This window comes from Otolemur garnettii, unplaced genomic scaffold (genome assembly GCF_000181295.1).
Source record: "Otolemur garnettii isolate 467f Iridium unplaced genomic scaffold, OtoGar3 scaffold00076, whole genome shotgun sequence".
Classification (NCBI taxonomy): Eukaryota; Metazoa; Chordata; class Mammalia; order Primates; family Galagidae; genus Otolemur; species Otolemur garnettii.
This window is the reverse complement of record NW_003852471.1, coordinates 112,130-131,479: the sequence shown is the minus strand read 5'-3', so window position 1 is coordinate 131,479 and position 19,350 is coordinate 112,130. Positions and strand designations below refer to the sequence as shown.

Below are 19,350 nucleotides of genomic sequence, written 5' to 3'. Positions count from 1 at the left end.
CATTAAACATTTTTTATACCTGGTATCTGATTTCTAGAAGTTTTTCAACAGAAATTTACAGTGGTAATATAATGGCATTGTACTGAGGTAAATGCTTTTAGAAAGAGTTGACACTTAACTCACATCTGTGCTCAGGAGGGTTTCAGAGCTTACATTGATTAAAATTTTGACATTACTCTGAAAGGCAATATGTGTTTATGCTTATATGCCACAATTGTAAAATAGTAGCTAATACACTGAAATGAAAGTATACAGGAAAATAATGTTTAAAAAGTAAGATTAACAATGTAAGAGAAAAAAATCTCAGAAATTACAGATTGATAATGTAGAAATTGAATGAAATCCCTCAAAGTAAGAAATAAAAACAGAAAAGTGACTACTTAATCTAAAAATTAGTATGATACATGTGGATCTTAAGAAGACCATTTCAAGAAAGACCAAAAGCTAATGTGGATTTTCCCATGTTTTGAGATTTATTTTTTTTAAAGAATATATTGTGGATACAGATTTCACTATAGATTTTCCCTTAGCCAAATAATATACTGATTTATGATCCTGGAACTAACTTTAAATTCTTGAAATGACAATGCTCCATGGAATCCATCCTCAATATGGTTATGGATCACTCGAACTCCAGCATTCTGAAGGCGGGTGACATACATGACTCCATCATCTCTTAAGACATCATATTGACAGGTGATGACATAGGTCAGGGGTAAACCACGCAATTTGCTGTCATCAGCCAACAGTGGGGCTGCCCTCACATCCAAGAACCCTGGATATTTCCTAGCCAGCTCAGAACTACCGTAAGTTGGATTATTATAAACATGTCCTTTTACAAACTTCTCAGGTAGCAAGGAACTCCAATTAACAAACTTGAAGAGATGACTGGATTCCACAGGTATGTGTTGGCTGGAAAGCATGGCTTTCTCAAGTGATCTATCCGTAGTAAAATATTCACTCCAGAACCTGACCGTGAGTGCTTTGGAGAGAATTGGAAAGTGTGAATATTCTCGATATGAAGGTAAATCAAAATCAAGAGGCTGAAGGCCAGGATAAATTAGAACTTGGATCTTGAGTTTGGTCTTGACATCTGGGTCATCTATGAGCTGAGAAATAATTAAGATGATTTTCACAAATTATTTTCATTTTAAAATAATACAATAACTGTAATAAGATAATCTATACACCAATTTATAATCTCAAAAGACTTAAGTAATAATTGAAGTATACCATCTCAACAAACTTTCCAATATTCAAAATGGTTTTCCAGAACCAGATATTCCTTAATTAAATGACACTTTTAACTTAATAAAAATCATCCATCATCTACTCCTCATGGAGGATGCAAAAGGATCTAGCCAATAATTAGAAAGTTAATGTCCTCCCCTTTCTATAAAGAATGACATAAATTTTCTCTTTTTTGATGTTATAGTTTATTAAAATAAGCTAGTATACCAATAGCCTTTTTTATGGAGGGGAAAGTTCACTAACAGGGGATTTTTATATGTGGTATTAATGTTAAAATTATATAGTACTTTAAGATATTTGTATAGGCTTTCTGTGAAAAATGGTTTTATTAATATCTCACTTTTTGTAAAATCAAACCTAATGTGGTAATATTTGAAAAAAATCAGTGGTCTGAACAGAGGGATGTGCCAAGTATCAGAGTGGGCAAAAAAGGGATTCATAAAAAATATTATAAAATGTTTTAAATGTTTTAAATTTTTAAAATGTTTTAAAATGTTTTAAATATTTTAATATTTATAAGAAATGTTATAAAATGCTTTAAATTTTGAAAACATATACATTAAAATTTAATTTTATCTATGCTTTAAGGCATATATTATAGTGTAAAAGATGAATGTAACTTCTCCACAAAAATACAGATAGTAATTCTAAACCCATAAGAAGAAAAGAAATATCCAAAATTAAATTAGAGATTAATGAAATTGAAAACAAAAGAATCAGTCAGAAAATTAAGAAAAAAAAGTTGTTATTTTGAAAAAATAAATAAAATAGATAAACCTTTGGCCAGACTAACTAGACAGAGAAAAGTAAAACCTCTAATAACCTAAATCAGAAATGATAAAGGGGAAATAACAACAGATACCACAGAGATATAAGAGATTATCTCTGAATACTACAAGAAACTCTATGCCTAGAAATCTGACATTGTGAAGGAAATGGATCAATATCTGGAATCAAACTCTCCCCTAGACTCAACCAAGAAGAAATAGATATCCTGAATAGACCAATTCTAAGCACTGAAACCAAACAAACTATTAAAAATCTCCCAATAAATTCTATTAAACCTTCAAAGAAGAGCTTATACCTATACTGCAGAAATTATTCCAAAAAACTGAGGAGGAAGGAATCTTCCCCAACACATTCTATGAAGCAAACATAAACCTGATACCAAAGCCAGGAAAAGACCCAACTAAAAAGGAGAACTTCAAATTAATTTCACTAATGAACACTGATGCAAAATTATTCAATAAAATTTTAGCCAATAGACTATAGCTTCTCATTGAAGAAATCATACATCATGATCAAGTAGGTTTCATCCCAGGGATGCCAGGCTCCTGTAACATATTCAAATCCATAAGCATAATTCACTATATCAACCGAAGCAAAAGCAGACCATATGTTTCTCTCTATAGATGCAGAAAAAACATTCAATAAAATTCAACATCCTTTTAAAATTAAAATCCTAAAGAATATAGGCATATATGGGTGGCACATTTCTTAAACTGATCAAAGTCATCTACAAAAGAACCACAGCTAACATTTTACTGAATGGAGTAAAACTAGAAGCTTTTCCACTTAGAACTAGAACTAGACAAGGTTGTCTTCTATCACCACTACTATTCAACATAGTGCTGAAAGTTCTAACCAATGCAATAGGCAATAGAAGGAAAGAAAGGGCATTCAAATGTGAGCAGAGGAGGTCAAATTCTCCCTCTTTGCTGACAATATGATCTCATACTTAGAGAATCCCAAAGACTCAACCACAAGACTCCTGAAAATGATCAAAAAATACAGTAATATTCCAGGATATGAAATCAATGTCCACAAGTCAGTAGCCTTTGCATATGCCCATAATAGCCAGGATGAGAAGCTAATTAAGGACACAATCCCCTTCACAGTAGCTTCAAAGAAAATGAAATACCTAGGAATATACCTAACAAAAGAGGTGAAGGACCTCTATAAAGAAAATTACAAAACCCTAAGAAATAAAATAGCAGAAGATATTAACAAATGGAAGAACATACCATGCTCATCGCTTGAAAGAATCAACACTGGTAAAATGTCTATACTTCCCAAAGCAATCTACAGATTCAATGCCTTCCATTAAAATACCAACATCATACTATCAAGACTTAGAGAAAAAATAATTCTTCATTTTATGTGGAACCAGAAAAAAAACGTATAGCTAAGACAATTCTTAGCAATAAAAACAAAGCAGAAGGCATCAGCCTATCAGACTTCACACTGTACCACAAGGCCATACGATCAAAACAGCATTGTATTGGCACAAAAATGGAGACATAGATATCCGGAACTGAATAGAAAATCATGAGATGAAACTAACTTCGTAGAGCCACCTAATCTTTGATAAATCAAACAACAACATAAGCTAGGGGAAAGAATCCCTATTTAATAAATGGTTTGAGGAGAACTGGATAACCACATGTAAAAGATGAAACTTGGACTTGCACCTTTCTCTACTTACTAAAATTGATTCAAGATGGATAAAAAATTTAAATCTAAGGCATTAAACAATAAAAATCCTTAAAGACACTGTGGGGAAAACACTTGAAGTTATCAAACTGGAGAAAGACTTTAGGAAGAAGAAAGACTTCAGTGGCAACTGCAACAACAACAAAAATAAGCAAATGTTACTTAATTAAACTCAATAGCTTCTGTACAGCTAAGAAGACAACAACCAAAGCAAGTAAACTACCTACACAATGGGAAAGGTTATTTGCATATTATGAATCAGACAAAAGCTTGATAACTAGGATAAACAAAGAACTCAAATTAGTCAATATAAAAAGGCCAACAATCGCTTCTATCACTAGGCAAGAGAGATGAATAGAACTTTCTCTAAAGAAAATAGATGAATGGCTTACAAACATATGTAAAAATGCTCATCATCCCTAATTATCAGAGAAATGCTAATCAAAACCACCCTGCGATATCACCTAACCCCAATGAGAATGTTCCACATCACAAAAGCTCAAAATTGCAGATGCTGGTGTGGATGTGGAGAGAAGGGAACACTTCTACATTGCTGGTGGGACTGCAAACTAATACAACCTTTTTGGAAGGAATTATGGAGAATCTTCAAAGAACTCAAACTAGACCTCCCATTTGATCCTGCAATCCCATTACTGTGCATCTGCCCAGAAGAAAAAATTCCTTTTATCATAAAGACATTTGCACTAGACTATTTATCACAGCTCAATTTATAATCACCAAGATGTGGAAACAGCCTTAATACCCACCAACCCAGGAGTGGACTAACAAGTTGTGGTATATGCATACCATGGAATAATTATTCAGCCCTTAAAAATATGGAGAATTGACATCTTTTGTATTAAACTGGATGGAAGTGAAACACATTATTTTTAGCATGTCAAGAATGGAGAAGCAAGAATCCTATGTACTCAATTGTCATATGGGACATTTGATGACCTAGTATACTTTGGTAGGTGGGGGAAGGGGGATGTAAAGAGAGGGAAGGAGGAAGGGAAGTGGGGGTTCGTGGGGTGTGACACACCTTTTGGGGATGGGTCATTATTATAAGAGGGACTTTAACAAATGCAATCAATGTAACCTAGTTCTTTGTATTCTCAATGAATCCCCAACAATAAAAAAAAAATACAGACATTATTGAATGTACCTGAAATATTTTGCAAATTGTAATATTTATTTAGATTTTTAACTATTATGGCCAAAATAGACCATTTTTGACATTTTGGAGATCATTTGTAAAGATTATTCTTGGTTGCCAGTTTTTTTTTTTTTTTTTTGCAGTTTCTAGCTGGGGTGGGTTTGAACCTGTTCCCTCCGGCATATGGGGCCGGTGCCCTACTCCATGAGCCACAGATGCTGCCCAGGTTGCCAGATATTTTTATATCAATTTTCTCTTAAGACTCTCAAAACGACTCTGTAAAGTTGAAAAGTTTCATTTTCTTCTCTAGATGAGAAAATGAATGTTGACAGACATGAAATGACAAGGCTGATGCCACATCTAGAAATCCAAGTCTCTTGATGTCTAATCTGATGTTTTTCCCACTACATTATGAAACCTGAAGTAATGATTAGAATCCACTTTTTGATGTTTCAAGCATTTGTTTTATATTGTGAATGGAAAAAAGACTGACCAAGACCTCTGTTCCATTTGAGAATATTGTCCAAAAGACTCCAGTAGCCAAACATTTTTTAATGTGGAAAAATATATAAGTAAATATAGATAACAAAACATATAGCAGCAGTGTTTTTAAATTGCTTTAAATGCATAGTTTATAATTAAAGTACCCTAATAAAATCTAAACTTCTACTTATTTATTTCCTAGGTAGTTACGCCTCTGGTGTCCCATGGGGGAAATAGTGTAGATCTTAAATAATCAATAGCAGTATCGTCTTCTCATGAAAACAAAATTTATTCTACATATAATCTGGAACAAAAATGCCTATTATTATTCTTATATTACCATTATTAAATGATAAAATATATACACACAAAGAAATTTTATCTGCACACACAAAAAAACTTTTGAATTATTCATGTTGTTTCTTTGTAAGTAGCATAGCAATCTTTGAATATGCTGATAATTTTCTTAAAATCATTTTGCTTTATAAGTAGCATAGCAATCTTTGAACATGCTGATAATTTTCTTAAAATTATTCTGGCAATCAAAGACAATTTTATTGATAATTATTGAGCACATCTGAACCTCTAATAAGATTGTAAGATCATTGTGTGACCTCACAATTATATGATCTCATTTATCTGACTAGCATAATATTTTACTGACACATGTATAATTTTAAATTAATGATCTACCTGGAGAATTATCATTTCATTTAAAAAAATCTATGATAAGTGATGGATATTCTGATGTTTTAGGCATTTCTTCTCAATGTCCTTCTTAATATTTAAAAACACATCTTTGTTTCTATTTATATTTTAATAAATGAGTTAAATCTGTTTATGAGTAGAGTTTTTTTAAAAGCATACCTGTTGAGTCACTGCTGCAGCTAAATTCCCTCCTGCACTATCTCCAGCAATACCAATTCTTTCAGGGTTCACGCCGTATTTAGCCAGCACTTCTTTACGTAAGAACCACTGCAATGCATCATATACATCTTCAAATTGGATTGGGAAATGATACTTAGGTGCTAATCTGTAGCTGTGAGGAGAAAACATGGTTTTCATGTCACGTTCTTATATTTTATTAAAGCATAACATACATGCCAGAAGGTTACATATCATAGACACCTAACTATTTTAATTTTCAAACTGAATGTAGTCATATACCCAACACCCAGATCATGAAATGGAACCTTGCCAACACCCTGAGAAAACTTTCATTTACTCTCTTCAACTCTTGACGTATCCACTAACCTGACATACAGCACATATATTATAATGTTGGCTGTTTTTTTCCTTTTAAAATAAATAGAATCATGTAGCATGTACTCCTATGTATCTGGCTTTGATTGTGTGTTTCAGCATCATCTACACTGCTACTTACTTCTGTCTGTCTGTACAGGGTACTATTGCGTGGATATATACCAGAAATCATTTCTATTGACATACTGTCGGGCTTGGTGAAAAAAGCCAGTCACAGGAGAATAAAATACTGCAAGAGTCCACATACATGAGGAGTCTAAAATAGTCAAATTCATAGAATCAGTGAATGAAATAATGGTTGTCAGAGGGGGATGTGGGGAAAAGACAATTGATGATTTAATAATCAAGTAGCAAAAATTTCAGTCAAGGAAAATGAGTATGTTCTAGAGATCTACCTTACAACATTGTACCCATAGTCAAAAATAACCTGCATTTAAAAATTTGCTAAGAGGTTAGGACACTTGTTAAATGTTCTTACCACAATCAAGGAAATAAATAATAAAGACTAAGTAAATATTTTTTTTCTACTAAAAACATATTAATAAACTTAAAAGTGTTTTGGGGATTTGGGCTGCTTACAATCCTGTGTTACCACAAAAAGTGCTGCTATGAATATTTTCCTATATATATATTTTTTAAATACAAAAAATTCGCCAGGGTTGAGTTTGAACCCACCACCTCCAGCATATGGGGCTGGCACCCTACTCCTTTAAGCCACAGGCACCACCCTGTACCAAGTTATTCTTAAGCCAGCCCTGTTTAGGACAGGGCTGTTGATGCATAGCCTCCTGGACACTTGGTGTTTTAAGTGATTTTCATTTTAGCCATATCAAGTATTTAGAGGTATCTCCTAATGGCTTTAATTTATACTTCCCTAGTGTATAGTAACATTTCATAAGTTTGTTGATGATGTGGATATACTTTTCTATAAGTCATTTATATTGTTGTGCAATTCTGTGGAATTTAGTATGTTCAGAGGGTTATACAACCATGAACACAGTCAATTTTGCACTATTTTTATAGCCCCCAAAACAAATGTGTAAACACAGCCCATAAAGAAATTATCTAACCTACCTTGCTTAACTGTAGATTCAGCAGATCCCTATTCCAGAGAGGGCCCTGATCTGTACCCAGAAGGACGAGATGAATGTTCAGAGAGGCCTTTTTGGGTTTCCCCGCTAAGTCTATTAACATTAGATCATATCCATTTTGTCCAATCACATTTCTCTACAGAGCTGTTCATATTTTGTTGGAACTATATATAAAAAGGGACAATTTACTCTGTATCTTTGGGTCTTCATTCTGAAGGCCCCCCTGTATACGTGTTAAAATAAGTTTCTGTTTCTTTTCTCTCTTTCATCAGTAAGCCTCAAGTCAGTGATTCTTCACCAAGATTTAGGGAGCCAAGACCCTTTGTCCCTTCAGTGGACATTGGATTGTTTCCACATTTAAGATTTTATGAAAAATGCTGCTATGAAAATACAACTACTTTTTATTTGGATATGTTTTCATTGCCCTGTGTACATACTTAGAAATGAAAAAGTTGGGTTACATGTTAACTCTATGTTTAACCTTTTGAGGAACTACCAAACTGTTCTCCAAAGTGGCTATACCACTTTTTATTTCCACTAGCAGAAGGGAGGGTTCCAATTTTTCCATGTCCTCACTAATACTTGCTACTATCTACTTTTTTCTTAAAGTCATACTAGTAGGTGTGAGTGTGCTTCACTGTGGTTTTGACATGATTTCCCTAATGACTAATGATGTTGAGCATATTCCCATGTGCTTATCGGCCATTTTAATTTTAATAGAACTAAAGTGATTCATCTTTTTATAGTTAGCGTTGTTATCTATTTTTAATATAAATAAAATAAGTACATTCGAAAATAGGGCATCTATTTGTATCAATATTTAAAAGTATATTTTATCTTTTAAGTACATGTGATTTGTTAGTCATTTCAATGACTAAAACAGAGGCGTAGGACATATACTGTCATATGCCTTACCATTTTTAAGAAAATCAGTGAACTGGAACCCAAAGGGAAAACCCTGAAATGAAATGAACATGTTGGAGTCACCTAATTTTTTTTTATTTTTATTTTTTGGGGGGCAGTTTTTGGCCATGACTGGGTTTGAACCCACCACCCCTGTATATGGGGCCAGCACCCTACTCCTTTGAGCCACAGGTGCTGCCCGGAGAAAATAGAAGTCTCACCCAGTTACTCTCAGACCACATTCCAAGCAGTCTGATAAGGCAGTCTCAGAGAGAAGGGGGAAAAAAGGAAAAATGAACCACCTACAGAAGCGTCTGCCTTTTGGGATCAGCTGACAGCAATAACTTTTTTCCTTCTTTCTCTTTATCCTTTGGGCAGCACCCTTTTCTTTTTCTCTCTCTGTTCCTCTCTCTCTCTCCAAAAGTAAAGATTTTACTTCTTTCTATCCTAACCTTTGTCTCAAGAATTCTGTCTCATCCCACATTAGAAGGCTCTGCCCTAATAATGACTTACAACTAAATATTGGACATCATCATGTTCCCACTTTACAACTTTATAATAATGATTGAACTTGGTAAATAGTCATCACTATGTTATTCCTTACCTTTTCATTTATTTTCTGCTGTTTAAATGTAATAGGCATGGAGCTACCTAGCAATCTACCCCCAATTTTACTGTCCCTATGTATTCCTTTCAAACGTGGGTTGTTGTTCTAACACACTATTTTACACAAACTCATTAACTTTGTTCAATTTGTCGATAAATATTAATATTTTATTCTCATCAAGTGCCACACATGAGGCTAAGTCTGTTTTAGGTATTTTATCATTTAGTCTTCACAAGGACCATCAGAGGTGGGAATTATTCATAATGTAATTTTATAAATTGTTCTCCTTCTCCAGAACACTCATTCTTAAAAACTGTGAAATAAAGTTTGAGAGGATATTTATTGCAAATATTTAGGTCCATGGATGACACAATTTCAATTTATCTGAAAAGAATATTCTTTACGGTTAGCTCTTTCTTCTTACCTGAATCACACAGCACTCACACACATACACACACACACTATTTTCTCAGCTCTGATCAGGGTAGGCCTAGCCTTCACTTTCAATCACCTCCTTAGTATAATCTGAGAAACACGTATTTTTATCATCTAAGGAAGCTGAGGGAATCTTGGTACACATGGCATCTGGCCTAAAAATAAAACCACGTGGCTCTTACTTGGTGGATATGACAACAGCATCAAGTCTCTCTGCTGTCAATCTTGACAGGATGTCGTAAGAATGTAAAGCTGAAATAAAAGAAATAATAGCAAGATATTAGTGACACCCTACAGTGGTGGGGTGCCTCTTTTATGTCTACATTTTGGAGAAAAATTTAACACTGTACTTATTATCTATAAGAAACTACTCATCCATCAGTGGAATGAGAGTTTGCCCATGAACCCCCTAATTTCTCTTCAACCCTTTTATCATCAGTCCTGCACACGTTGTCATTAGTCCTTCCAAGCCAGCCCCATTCTCCAGAAGACTTACCCAGCTTCCTCATTGGAAGAGATATTCACTGGCTCTGTTTTATTTATTTATTTATTTATTTTTCTTTCTTTATTTTTTTTTATTGAGGCAGAGTCTCACTCTGTCGCCCTCTGTAGAGTGAAGTTGTGTCATAGCTCACAGCAACCTCAAACTCATTGGCTTAAGCCTCCAATGTCTCAGCCTCCAAAATAGCAAGGACTATAGGCACCCACCAAAATGCCCGGTATTTTTGTTGTTGTTGTTGTTTGTTCGTTTAGAAGGCCCAGGCTGGGTTTGAACCCACCAGCCCTGGTGCATGTAGTCAGTGCCCTAACCACTGAGCTATGAGTGCCCAGCCACTGGCTGTGTTTTAGATGATGGGTATACAACAGTGGAAAGACAAGGTCACTGTCTTGGCCAAGGTGTTGTCACGTATATAACTCAAGGACATAAAAATAGAAATGTGACAACGTCTGAGGACCATCTTAATTTGCATGGGACAATAGGAAAAGCACCTGAATGTGAGCAGGACAGAACGATGCTCCCTTAGTCAGCAAACCTGGTCTTGTTATGTACATGAAGCATAGATGGAATTTCCTCATTCACTGCTTCCTCCATGCTACTCTTCTATAAACAGAACTAGGTGAGGCCGCCTTTGGCTCTTATTCTCTTGTCTAGGAGAAACACTTGATGCTATTCTTACCTGACTCTAATCCTTCTATCTATATCCAATGATTTTACCATGGGTCCTAAAGAAAAATCAAAACATTTTAACCCCAAATGTATTTCTTTGATGTACTTTGAGATGGAGTTCAGTGAGCCAGCAAATGAAAGTAACTGGGCAAAGCTATCTTTTGTAAGGGAAGTCTGTATCTGTAGAAAAATTGCATTGAGCCAGCCAGGCCTTCATTTGCTCAGCTCTCAGAGTCTGACGTATTTAAATGGAAAGAGACACTGACAGCTGTGACCTATGAGGTTCCATCTGTGTAGCAAGGCTTCCTCTTCTCATCATTCCATAACCTGTCTTGCCACTAAAACCCGATTTACCACCATAACCTGTTTTTAGCCATGCTCTCAGCTCCCTGTTCTTTCTGTAACCTCCCAGTGGTATAGAAGACTCTACCACAGTGGGAGGTAGGATAATCACTCTTTTTCTCCCTATGAATGCATTAATAAATCTGTATGCTTTTTCTCCAATTAATCTGCCTCTTGTGAATTGATTTTCAGTGAACTTTCACAGAGTGAAAGACCAGTTTTTCCCTTGACCATACACTCCAAATATTCTTCCCTCTTACTTCCTCCGGGCTACTTGTTCTTTGGTGAACACTCTGAGCCCATCTCTGTCTTAACGTATTTCTATGTATTTCCTTTATTTCCTTCAATCTACCAACTTATTTGTATTTCTTCCGCATTAAAATAAAATGAAATGGTTCTACTTAATTCTCCTGTGGATCTATTATTTTCTTGCTTATTCCTTTCATAAATTAGTTCCTTTAAGGGCAGAAATTATTCTCCCCATTTCCTTATCTCTCACTGTTTGCTTGTTGCAATGTTTATCTGTGGATAGTCTGTCAAATCTCTCCTTGACAGTCTTAACATAGCAAGTTTGACTTCCAAAAGATAAACTTCCTTCCTACTTACTTGGCATCTGTACACCATTTAATACTTTTTATTAATCTCTTTCTTGAGACTCTCACTTTCTTCGACTTTTTAAAAATTTTATGGCCTTTTGGATCACTTTTCAGTATTTGGCTCATTGCCCATTCCTCTACCCAACACTTTTGTCTGTATTCTCCAGGGATCTGTCCTTACCCTCCCAGTCATCCTGTCACAACAAAATACTCACCTTGTCTCAGATCTTTCCCAATCTCCCTTCCTACCACACCCCAGCTTCCCACATCAATTGGCAAATTTTCTTAACTTCAAGTTTGTAAAATTTTCTTGTCAGAACTAATTGCTTCTTCCTCTCTGGAGTTTGTATTTCTTAACTAAGGTCCAATCCAGTCTTTACTCCCCTAGTTGATCCATATTCTATTTGTCACATGTAAACAGATGTATACATATCAAGAAATCTGAACTCAGGTAGGTTAGGTGATTTTTCTCAGAGTCACAAAATTAGTACCTTTATCCAAGTGTTTATACTTTTAAGCATATTTCTCTTTCTACTGCAATTTTATACATCGGGAAATATGTTCCTTTCACAGACATCTTAATTATTCCGGTCTATTTTATCCTACATTTAACATTTTTAAACACACAGCATTTTTTTTGAGACAGAATCTCACTATGTCACCCTGGGTAGAGTGCCATTATGTCACAGCTCACAGCAACCTCTAATTCTTGGACTTAGGCAATTCTCTTCCCTCAGACTTCCAAATAGCTGGAACTACAGGTGTCCACCACAACGCCCAGCTATTTTTTGTTACAGTTATCACTGCTGTTTTTAGCTGGCTGGGGCCGGGTTCGAACCCACCACCCTAGGTATATGGGGCCAGTGCCCTACACACTGAGCCACAGATGCTGCCCCAAACACCACAGTACTTTTTATTTATCAATTGAATAGGGATTGTCTGTGTTAGAATGTACACTCCAAGAAGGCAAAGAATGTTATGTTTGTTCCTCTAATATTGCCAGGAACATACCAAGTGTGTGAGCAAATCAAAGAACACATGAGACCATCCTGTACTGTTAAGTGGAGAATAACAGAGGCACCAATGTAAGTTTTCCTAGAGTAATTGCAATAAATAGAAAAAGTTTTGTCTTTTCATCTCTACTTAGGTTGAAGTGGAAAGGCATGTAGGAAAAAACTGACTTGAAGCTTCAAGGAAGAGTAAAATTGTGCCAAAAGAACAAAGCACAAGATTGTAATATTCATATTGAAGGTCACCTACTAAAGCTTCAGTAAAATTGTTTCAAACTCTGTCAGACAAGTTTTTCAAAGGATTCACTTACCAGCACTTCCCAAACACCAGCCACCACCGTGGATGTAAAACAATCCCCTTCTTAGTGCTTCTGACTTCCTCTTTGGCACATATACACGAACAGGAATGTTGTTGAATCGTGTATCAGTCACAGTGACATTTTCATCTGAGGTTGGTGGGACTTCATCAAAGCTTACAGCAGTTGCAAGGGACTCCATAAAATGATTAAGTCCCAGGAGCTCAATAAATGTAGCCTAAAAGTGAAATCCACACATATCTTTGAATCTCAAAGAGTTTTATGACTATGTAAGCACACATTAACTTTTAATAAGCTCAAAAGAAATGAACTAAATCCTAATACATGACTCCCATTCAGTCCTCTGAAAAGAACCAGAAGTGCAAATATTATGCCTGTGGTAGCTGTATGAAAAGAGGGAGAGCACTCTGAAGGAAACCACAACATGTCATCCCCAAATGGGCTTCCTTAACATATTTCAAGATGGCTGTTCAGAAGCAATGAAAATACAGTAGTTGAGGGGTTATCTTTGGTGGGAGAACATTTTAATCTTCAGAGAAAATGTGTATTGACATAGCCAGGCTTTCTCTGAGGGCCTTCTCTTGTCCACATCCAGGACACCTTTAAAGGTGTAAAAAATAATATTTACCATCTACTCTCTCTGGAGGTTGTTACCTGTGAGGTTTTAGCTATATAACAAGATAATCTCTGCTAGCCAGGCCTCCTCTTCTCTTCTTCCTTCCCGTATCCATAAGTTGCCATCACAATTTATTTCTGACCAGGCTCCAAGCTCCCATTCTTTCTGCAACCTCAAGATGCTACAAAAGCATCAACCATTTGGCCATTCCATTGAGAATTTTATTTTGTAAAACTTCTATGCCCACTAAAAAGTTGGTATGCTTTTTCTCCTATTAATTATCCTTTTATCAGTTGTTGCTAGCAAACCTTTGGAGAACGTTTTCTCTTGACCCTCATAGCTCATTTCTTCCTTATGTTAGGCAGATAGCTAGAAATTCAGCTCTTCTAGGAAAAAAGGACAAGTGTGGAGCCCCCAGGCTGTCATCTTGCTTTAATTCTGTCTGTAATTGCCCACACCTAGGGAACACCATAGCCCAATCTACCCGTCAGAACCTAGCAGCCAACTACAAAATGATGTAGAAGACTCTCGGGCATAGGAATGGGCACAATAGTCTTTAAAAAAAATTTTTTTTTATTAAATCATAGCTATGTACATTAATACAATCATGGGGTACTGTTTTTATATGCAATTTGAAATATTTTCATCAGACTGCTTAACATACCCTTCATGTCATTTTCTTATTGTGTTAAGACATTTATATTCTACATTTAGAAAGATGTACCCTTATAAGATGAACCATAGGCATGATCCCACCAATCACCCTCCTTCCACCCATCATCCTCCCTCCCCTCCCCTCCTTCTCCCCTTTCCCAATATTCTTGGGCTATAATTGGGTTAAAGCTTTCCTATTAAAGCTATAAGTTAGTTTCATAGTAGGGCTGAGTACATTGATCATGCCATTAGCTTAAATCTATATGGTGATTCGCACTCCCCCAGGGCCTTCAGAGAGGCTAATGGGAGGTCCTCATGCCCACTAATGGGACAGTTTATTAGAAGACAGGAAAGCTTCTAACACAACCAGAAGGGGTCCCTGGAAGGGTTTGCCATTGCAGCTTGGTTGTTTTGGGGCTTTCATGACTTATCTGCCTGCCTAAACCTGCTGGCAAAGACTGATCTTGTCCTTGAAATTTAGCTGGCTGACATTGGTTTCTTTAAAACTTAATGAGTGGCCTCTGTTGATGGGTCCTTTATTTGTGTTAGAGAACTGTTTCCGCCCAATCCCCAGAGGAAGTCCCTCCCCTGGCATTGCCCTGCTTAGCATCAGCCAGTGACCAAAGGCTGCACATGTCACTCTAAAGGGGTTCCTGCTCCGTCATCTCTGTGCCATTTCCCAGCCCCTGCTTCAAACCTTCTAACTCCCAGCAGTAAGACTCTGGTTCTAAGATGACCTATGAAGCATGAGGTACACTTGATTAAAACAGTATAAAACAGAAGTGCTGGCCATAATCCATGCCTCTTTGCCTTTTTCTTGTGGTGATAGTGGGGGGGACCTATTTGCTATCTATAGTGAACATATCTTGCTCTGCAAATGTATGTCTTGCTCTTACTCTGTAAACCTTTCTCTTCCTTAATAAACTTTGTTTTGTTACTCCAATTTCTTCCTCAGTAGGTCCTTGGTCTTGGGGATTCCAAGAATGAACCCTCAGACCACAGATTGCTGGTAAGAAAGGATTTTTATTAGACAGAAGGGGATACAGAAGGAGTAAAATTGCTACACAGCTTCTACAAAGGGTAAGACCTAGGTTGGAAGTCTCTCTCATGGGCCCTTTGTCTAGGGGTATATATCACTTTTTGGCCAGGACTTGGTAGGTGGAAAAACACCTTTTCAAAGTTAAAGAGTAAGTTAACATATGAATGAATGTCTTGCAGGAGTCCAGAGAGTGTGGCCTGAAAAAGGCATTGTGCTTTGGCCTAGAGATGTTCTGATTTCTGAGTTCCCCTGGGCTTAGAGAACGGGGAAATCCCTGTCCAGGCCTGAGTGGGGGAATTCTGTATCAGTTTCACACTTGTCTTACTTTGGGGTTTCTGGTCATTGCAAAGAGAACTGATGGAAGTTCAGAACTGGAAGAATGGAGGAAGGAGGCTGCTTGTTAAAACCTTGACATTTTAGGAGACAGGCAGCAGCCTTGAAAGCCACACTGTCCACAAACACACATCAAGTCAAGTTCTTTACAAAGCTTTAGGGTTCCAGAGCTGAACAAGATGAATATTCTTCTCAAGAATCTCAGAGTTAAAAGAGAAGACAGTTTAGGAAATTGTTACAAAACAACCTAAATATTACAGAGCTCTGCACAAGGTAACTTTGGGAGCAAAGGGTGTGTATGGGGTGGGTTGGGTTACAAAAGCTGGGGTGGGGGGGAGTTATAACAAATGAAAAATGTTTGCAGAAAGGAAGGACATTTTTGTCAGTTTGGAAAGAAATGCTTTATTTCAAGAAAGCATCTTCACAAATAAAGGAAAAAATCCTTTCCAAGTGGCAGAACTGGTTTAGCTTAGAATTGGCACAGCTCTTGTTGTGAGGTATGGCCATAAAACTTGACAGCTGAATGGCAGAACTGAGAGATATGTAATGGATAATAGGAAAAGGGAGGGCAGCCTGCCTCCTGTACTTTCACCCTAGAATGAGCCAGCCCTTTAAGCACTGTATGTGTATTAATACCATTAATATTAACACCTTGCCTATGGAAGAGATAGATAATATTAACTTATCCATTTCAAAAAAGAAAAAAAAACGAGTCCAGGGAGTTTCAGTAAGCCCTCTAAGCTTATATAGCTAGTAAGGTATATTTACCAGAATTCTAAATCCATCAGTTTGAGTTTTGATTTACTGTTCATAGTGCAATTCTTCAAGAAAGGGTGTGAATGCTGAAAGATTGCCAGACATTTGAAGGAAACCAGCCAAACTAATCAGAAAAAAACAAGATGAAGCAGGAGAATAATTAAATACAAAAACCAAACAAGAAGCAGATAGTTCAGCAATAAGAAATGACATAAAAACAATTTTTTACATCATATCCTTTGAGGGCTCTGAAAGTATATTCCATTCATAAATTGTGGAGAGAATGCAAATGAATAAATGAATGCAAAGACTACCAGAGAAGATATATATCTATATCTCTATATATGTACACATACACATATATATTTAAATTTTGCTGAAATGAATAAAAAAAGATAATTAATAGCAGAACTCCAAAAAGAAATTAATGACCTCTTGCAAACTGTTGCTTGACAATAACAAATACAAGAAAAAAGAATTGTTCCCTGTTAAAACTCTCTGATAGCTCTATATTACATGTAAATTATATCAAATCTCATGATCTTTGTCCATAAAGCATTGTATGATATGACATGTAACCTCATTGAACAAATTGCAACAATTTCCCCATCAAACCCAAATGTTGTATGTGATTTCTTGAACTTGTCAGAACTTAGCAGCTGAGATTTTTGCACCTGTTGCTCTCCCTCCTGGAAAACGTTTTCCTTAGCACCTAGGATGGCTGGTTTCATTTCACCTTCCGGTCTTTAAGCAGGTAGTTTTTCTTCATAATGGCTTCCTCTGACCAGACATGCAGTGAGGCCCACCCCTTCCTTCTGCCCAAATTACTCTCTTTTTCTCCATTTCATCTCCTTTAAGGCACTGCTTGTGATCTGAAGTCACGTACTACTTTGGTTCTAATTTGTTTTTTCCTCTACCACTACAATGTTCACTCTATAGGGGCAGACTCCTTGTTTCTATAATAGAACTTGACAGAGATTTGAATGGTGAAATGAATGTGAAACAAAATATGAATCTAGGAGTTGCAACATCTACATGATATCTGATTTCTGTCCTGAGAAAGATTTTTAAAAATGAAGGGAATAAAATAATCAAAGAAATAATAGGCAAACAGTTCCCGGCACCAGAGAGAACTACACCCTTTTTACTTGCCACAGGCAGCGTTGCTATGGCAAACAGCCAGTTTCTATGACACCCAAGGTTCCTCCTTCCGTTTCTGCATATCTTGCCTTTTCTGGCTAACTCTGGGCATGTGCCAACAAGCTTACCTATGGAGTATTTCCTTGAGAACTTCTTTTTTTAGTCAGAACATTAGGGGGTACACATAGTTTGTATATATACTTTGTTGTTCAGATTGAGTCAAAGTTACAAGTATGCCCTCACTGGGATAGTGCCCACTGTACTAAACAGGGGTGAATTTACACATTCCCTCCACCACCTCCTTCCAGCTTGATTTTTAGGAGATTGCCTGAGAAATTTACGTATCTATATTTCAAATCCAACAGCTATAAAAATTAATAAGTTAACAGCACTGCACAATTTGTTTACTTACAAAATTCAAATAAGGACTTGTTGATTTTTTTTAACATAATTCCAATACATAAAATAAAAAGCAAGAAAACAAGCAACATTGCTAAGCATTACATTATCAAAGCCACAACACGTATTTACAAAGATATAAAGGTCAATAGATCAATAAATCAAAAGAACAAAATCCTGGAAAAATTATTTCTCCAGGTCAACTGACTACATTCCTGAAATCACAAAATTCCAAACTTACCAAATGTGCAAAAGTTTTCGTGTATGTGTTCACCCACATCATTCTTCCTGGCTCCTCTAAATTATCTGGGAGAGGTATATAAATGTAGTATGCTACAAAGACCCCCGCAATCAAAAGGTATAGAGATTTTCTTCCCATGCTGTAGTTCCTGTGCTTCTTTGTCTTCAGAAACAGAGAAAGTAAACTTACATGATATGCCTGAATAGTGTTCTTCAATAAGTTTCTTAGCTCCACCAAGAAGCTTTATGTTGCTTTATGAATATAGAGTTATTCACTGATAAGGGTTCACATAATGAAGTTAAAATTTCATTGGTTAGCAGATACAGTCTCATTGAAAGACACTTCAAGATTTAATGAGTAATAGGAAACTCAGGCATGTTCTCTCACAGGTCAAACTCGTATTTGTATTCCAGTTAGTGAGCATGTATTGAGCAATAACATGGGTGTTGCAGTTTCCCTGAGGAAACAGATCACAGGATATGGATAATCAGTACATACTGCAAGGAGAGAAGCTCACCATCGCTCTGCAGAGAGCAATCCCCTCAGCACCGGCATTTACAGTTCTCACAGCTCACAGGTTCTTTCCTCAACAACTTTTCCCAACAACTTTGTTAGTTTCTAATCTATACATAAACACTTCCTCGACCTCTTCCCAATCCTGCCTGTAAGAACACAGAGCTGCTTGGTGGCATGAGCCAAGCTTCAGATGCTCCTATGCTTGCATCAGGAACTTTTAACACTCTCATGTCCTCCACGGTCTGAGTCAGGTCACGGACTGAGAAAAAGTCTGTCTACATTTCCCCCTTTTTGTTTTGAACAATCTTTGTAAAACATTAAAGAAAAAACTGAGGTCTTTTGTTTCATTCTTTCTGACTTTCTTGAGATTCTTCTCCAGACTATGCAACAAAACACAGTAATGCCAATGATTAATAGCATAAAAATGAAAGAAGCACTACTCAATGCTTTCAGTTGTTTAATAGGAGATGGTTGACTAATACCATCATGTTCAATGATAGCTTGACCTTGTGAATTGTAAGGGATGCCAGTAGTGTGACTG

At 36.4% G+C, this 19,350-nt stretch overlaps 1 protein-coding gene across 1 annotated transcript; it reads right to left on the bottom strand.

Annotated features, from left to right (window-relative positions):
- Window positions 1-450: 450 nt before the first annotated feature.
- LOC100940951 (arylacetamide deacetylase-like) lies at window positions 451-18,535 on the bottom strand. The gene is made up of 5 exons (XM_003794119.3): window positions 18,294-18,535; window positions 13,110-13,332; window positions 9,865-9,934; window positions 6,251-6,422; window positions 451-1,109 (listed from the first exon to the last, which is right to left on the bottom strand). The coding sequence occupies exons 1-5, from the start codon at window positions 18,429-18,431 to the stop codon at window positions 513-515; spliced, it is 1,200 nt and encodes a 399-aa protein (XP_003794167.1). The 5' UTR covers window positions 18,432-18,535; the 3' UTR covers window positions 451-512.
- Window positions 18,536-19,350: the final 815 nt, after the last annotated feature.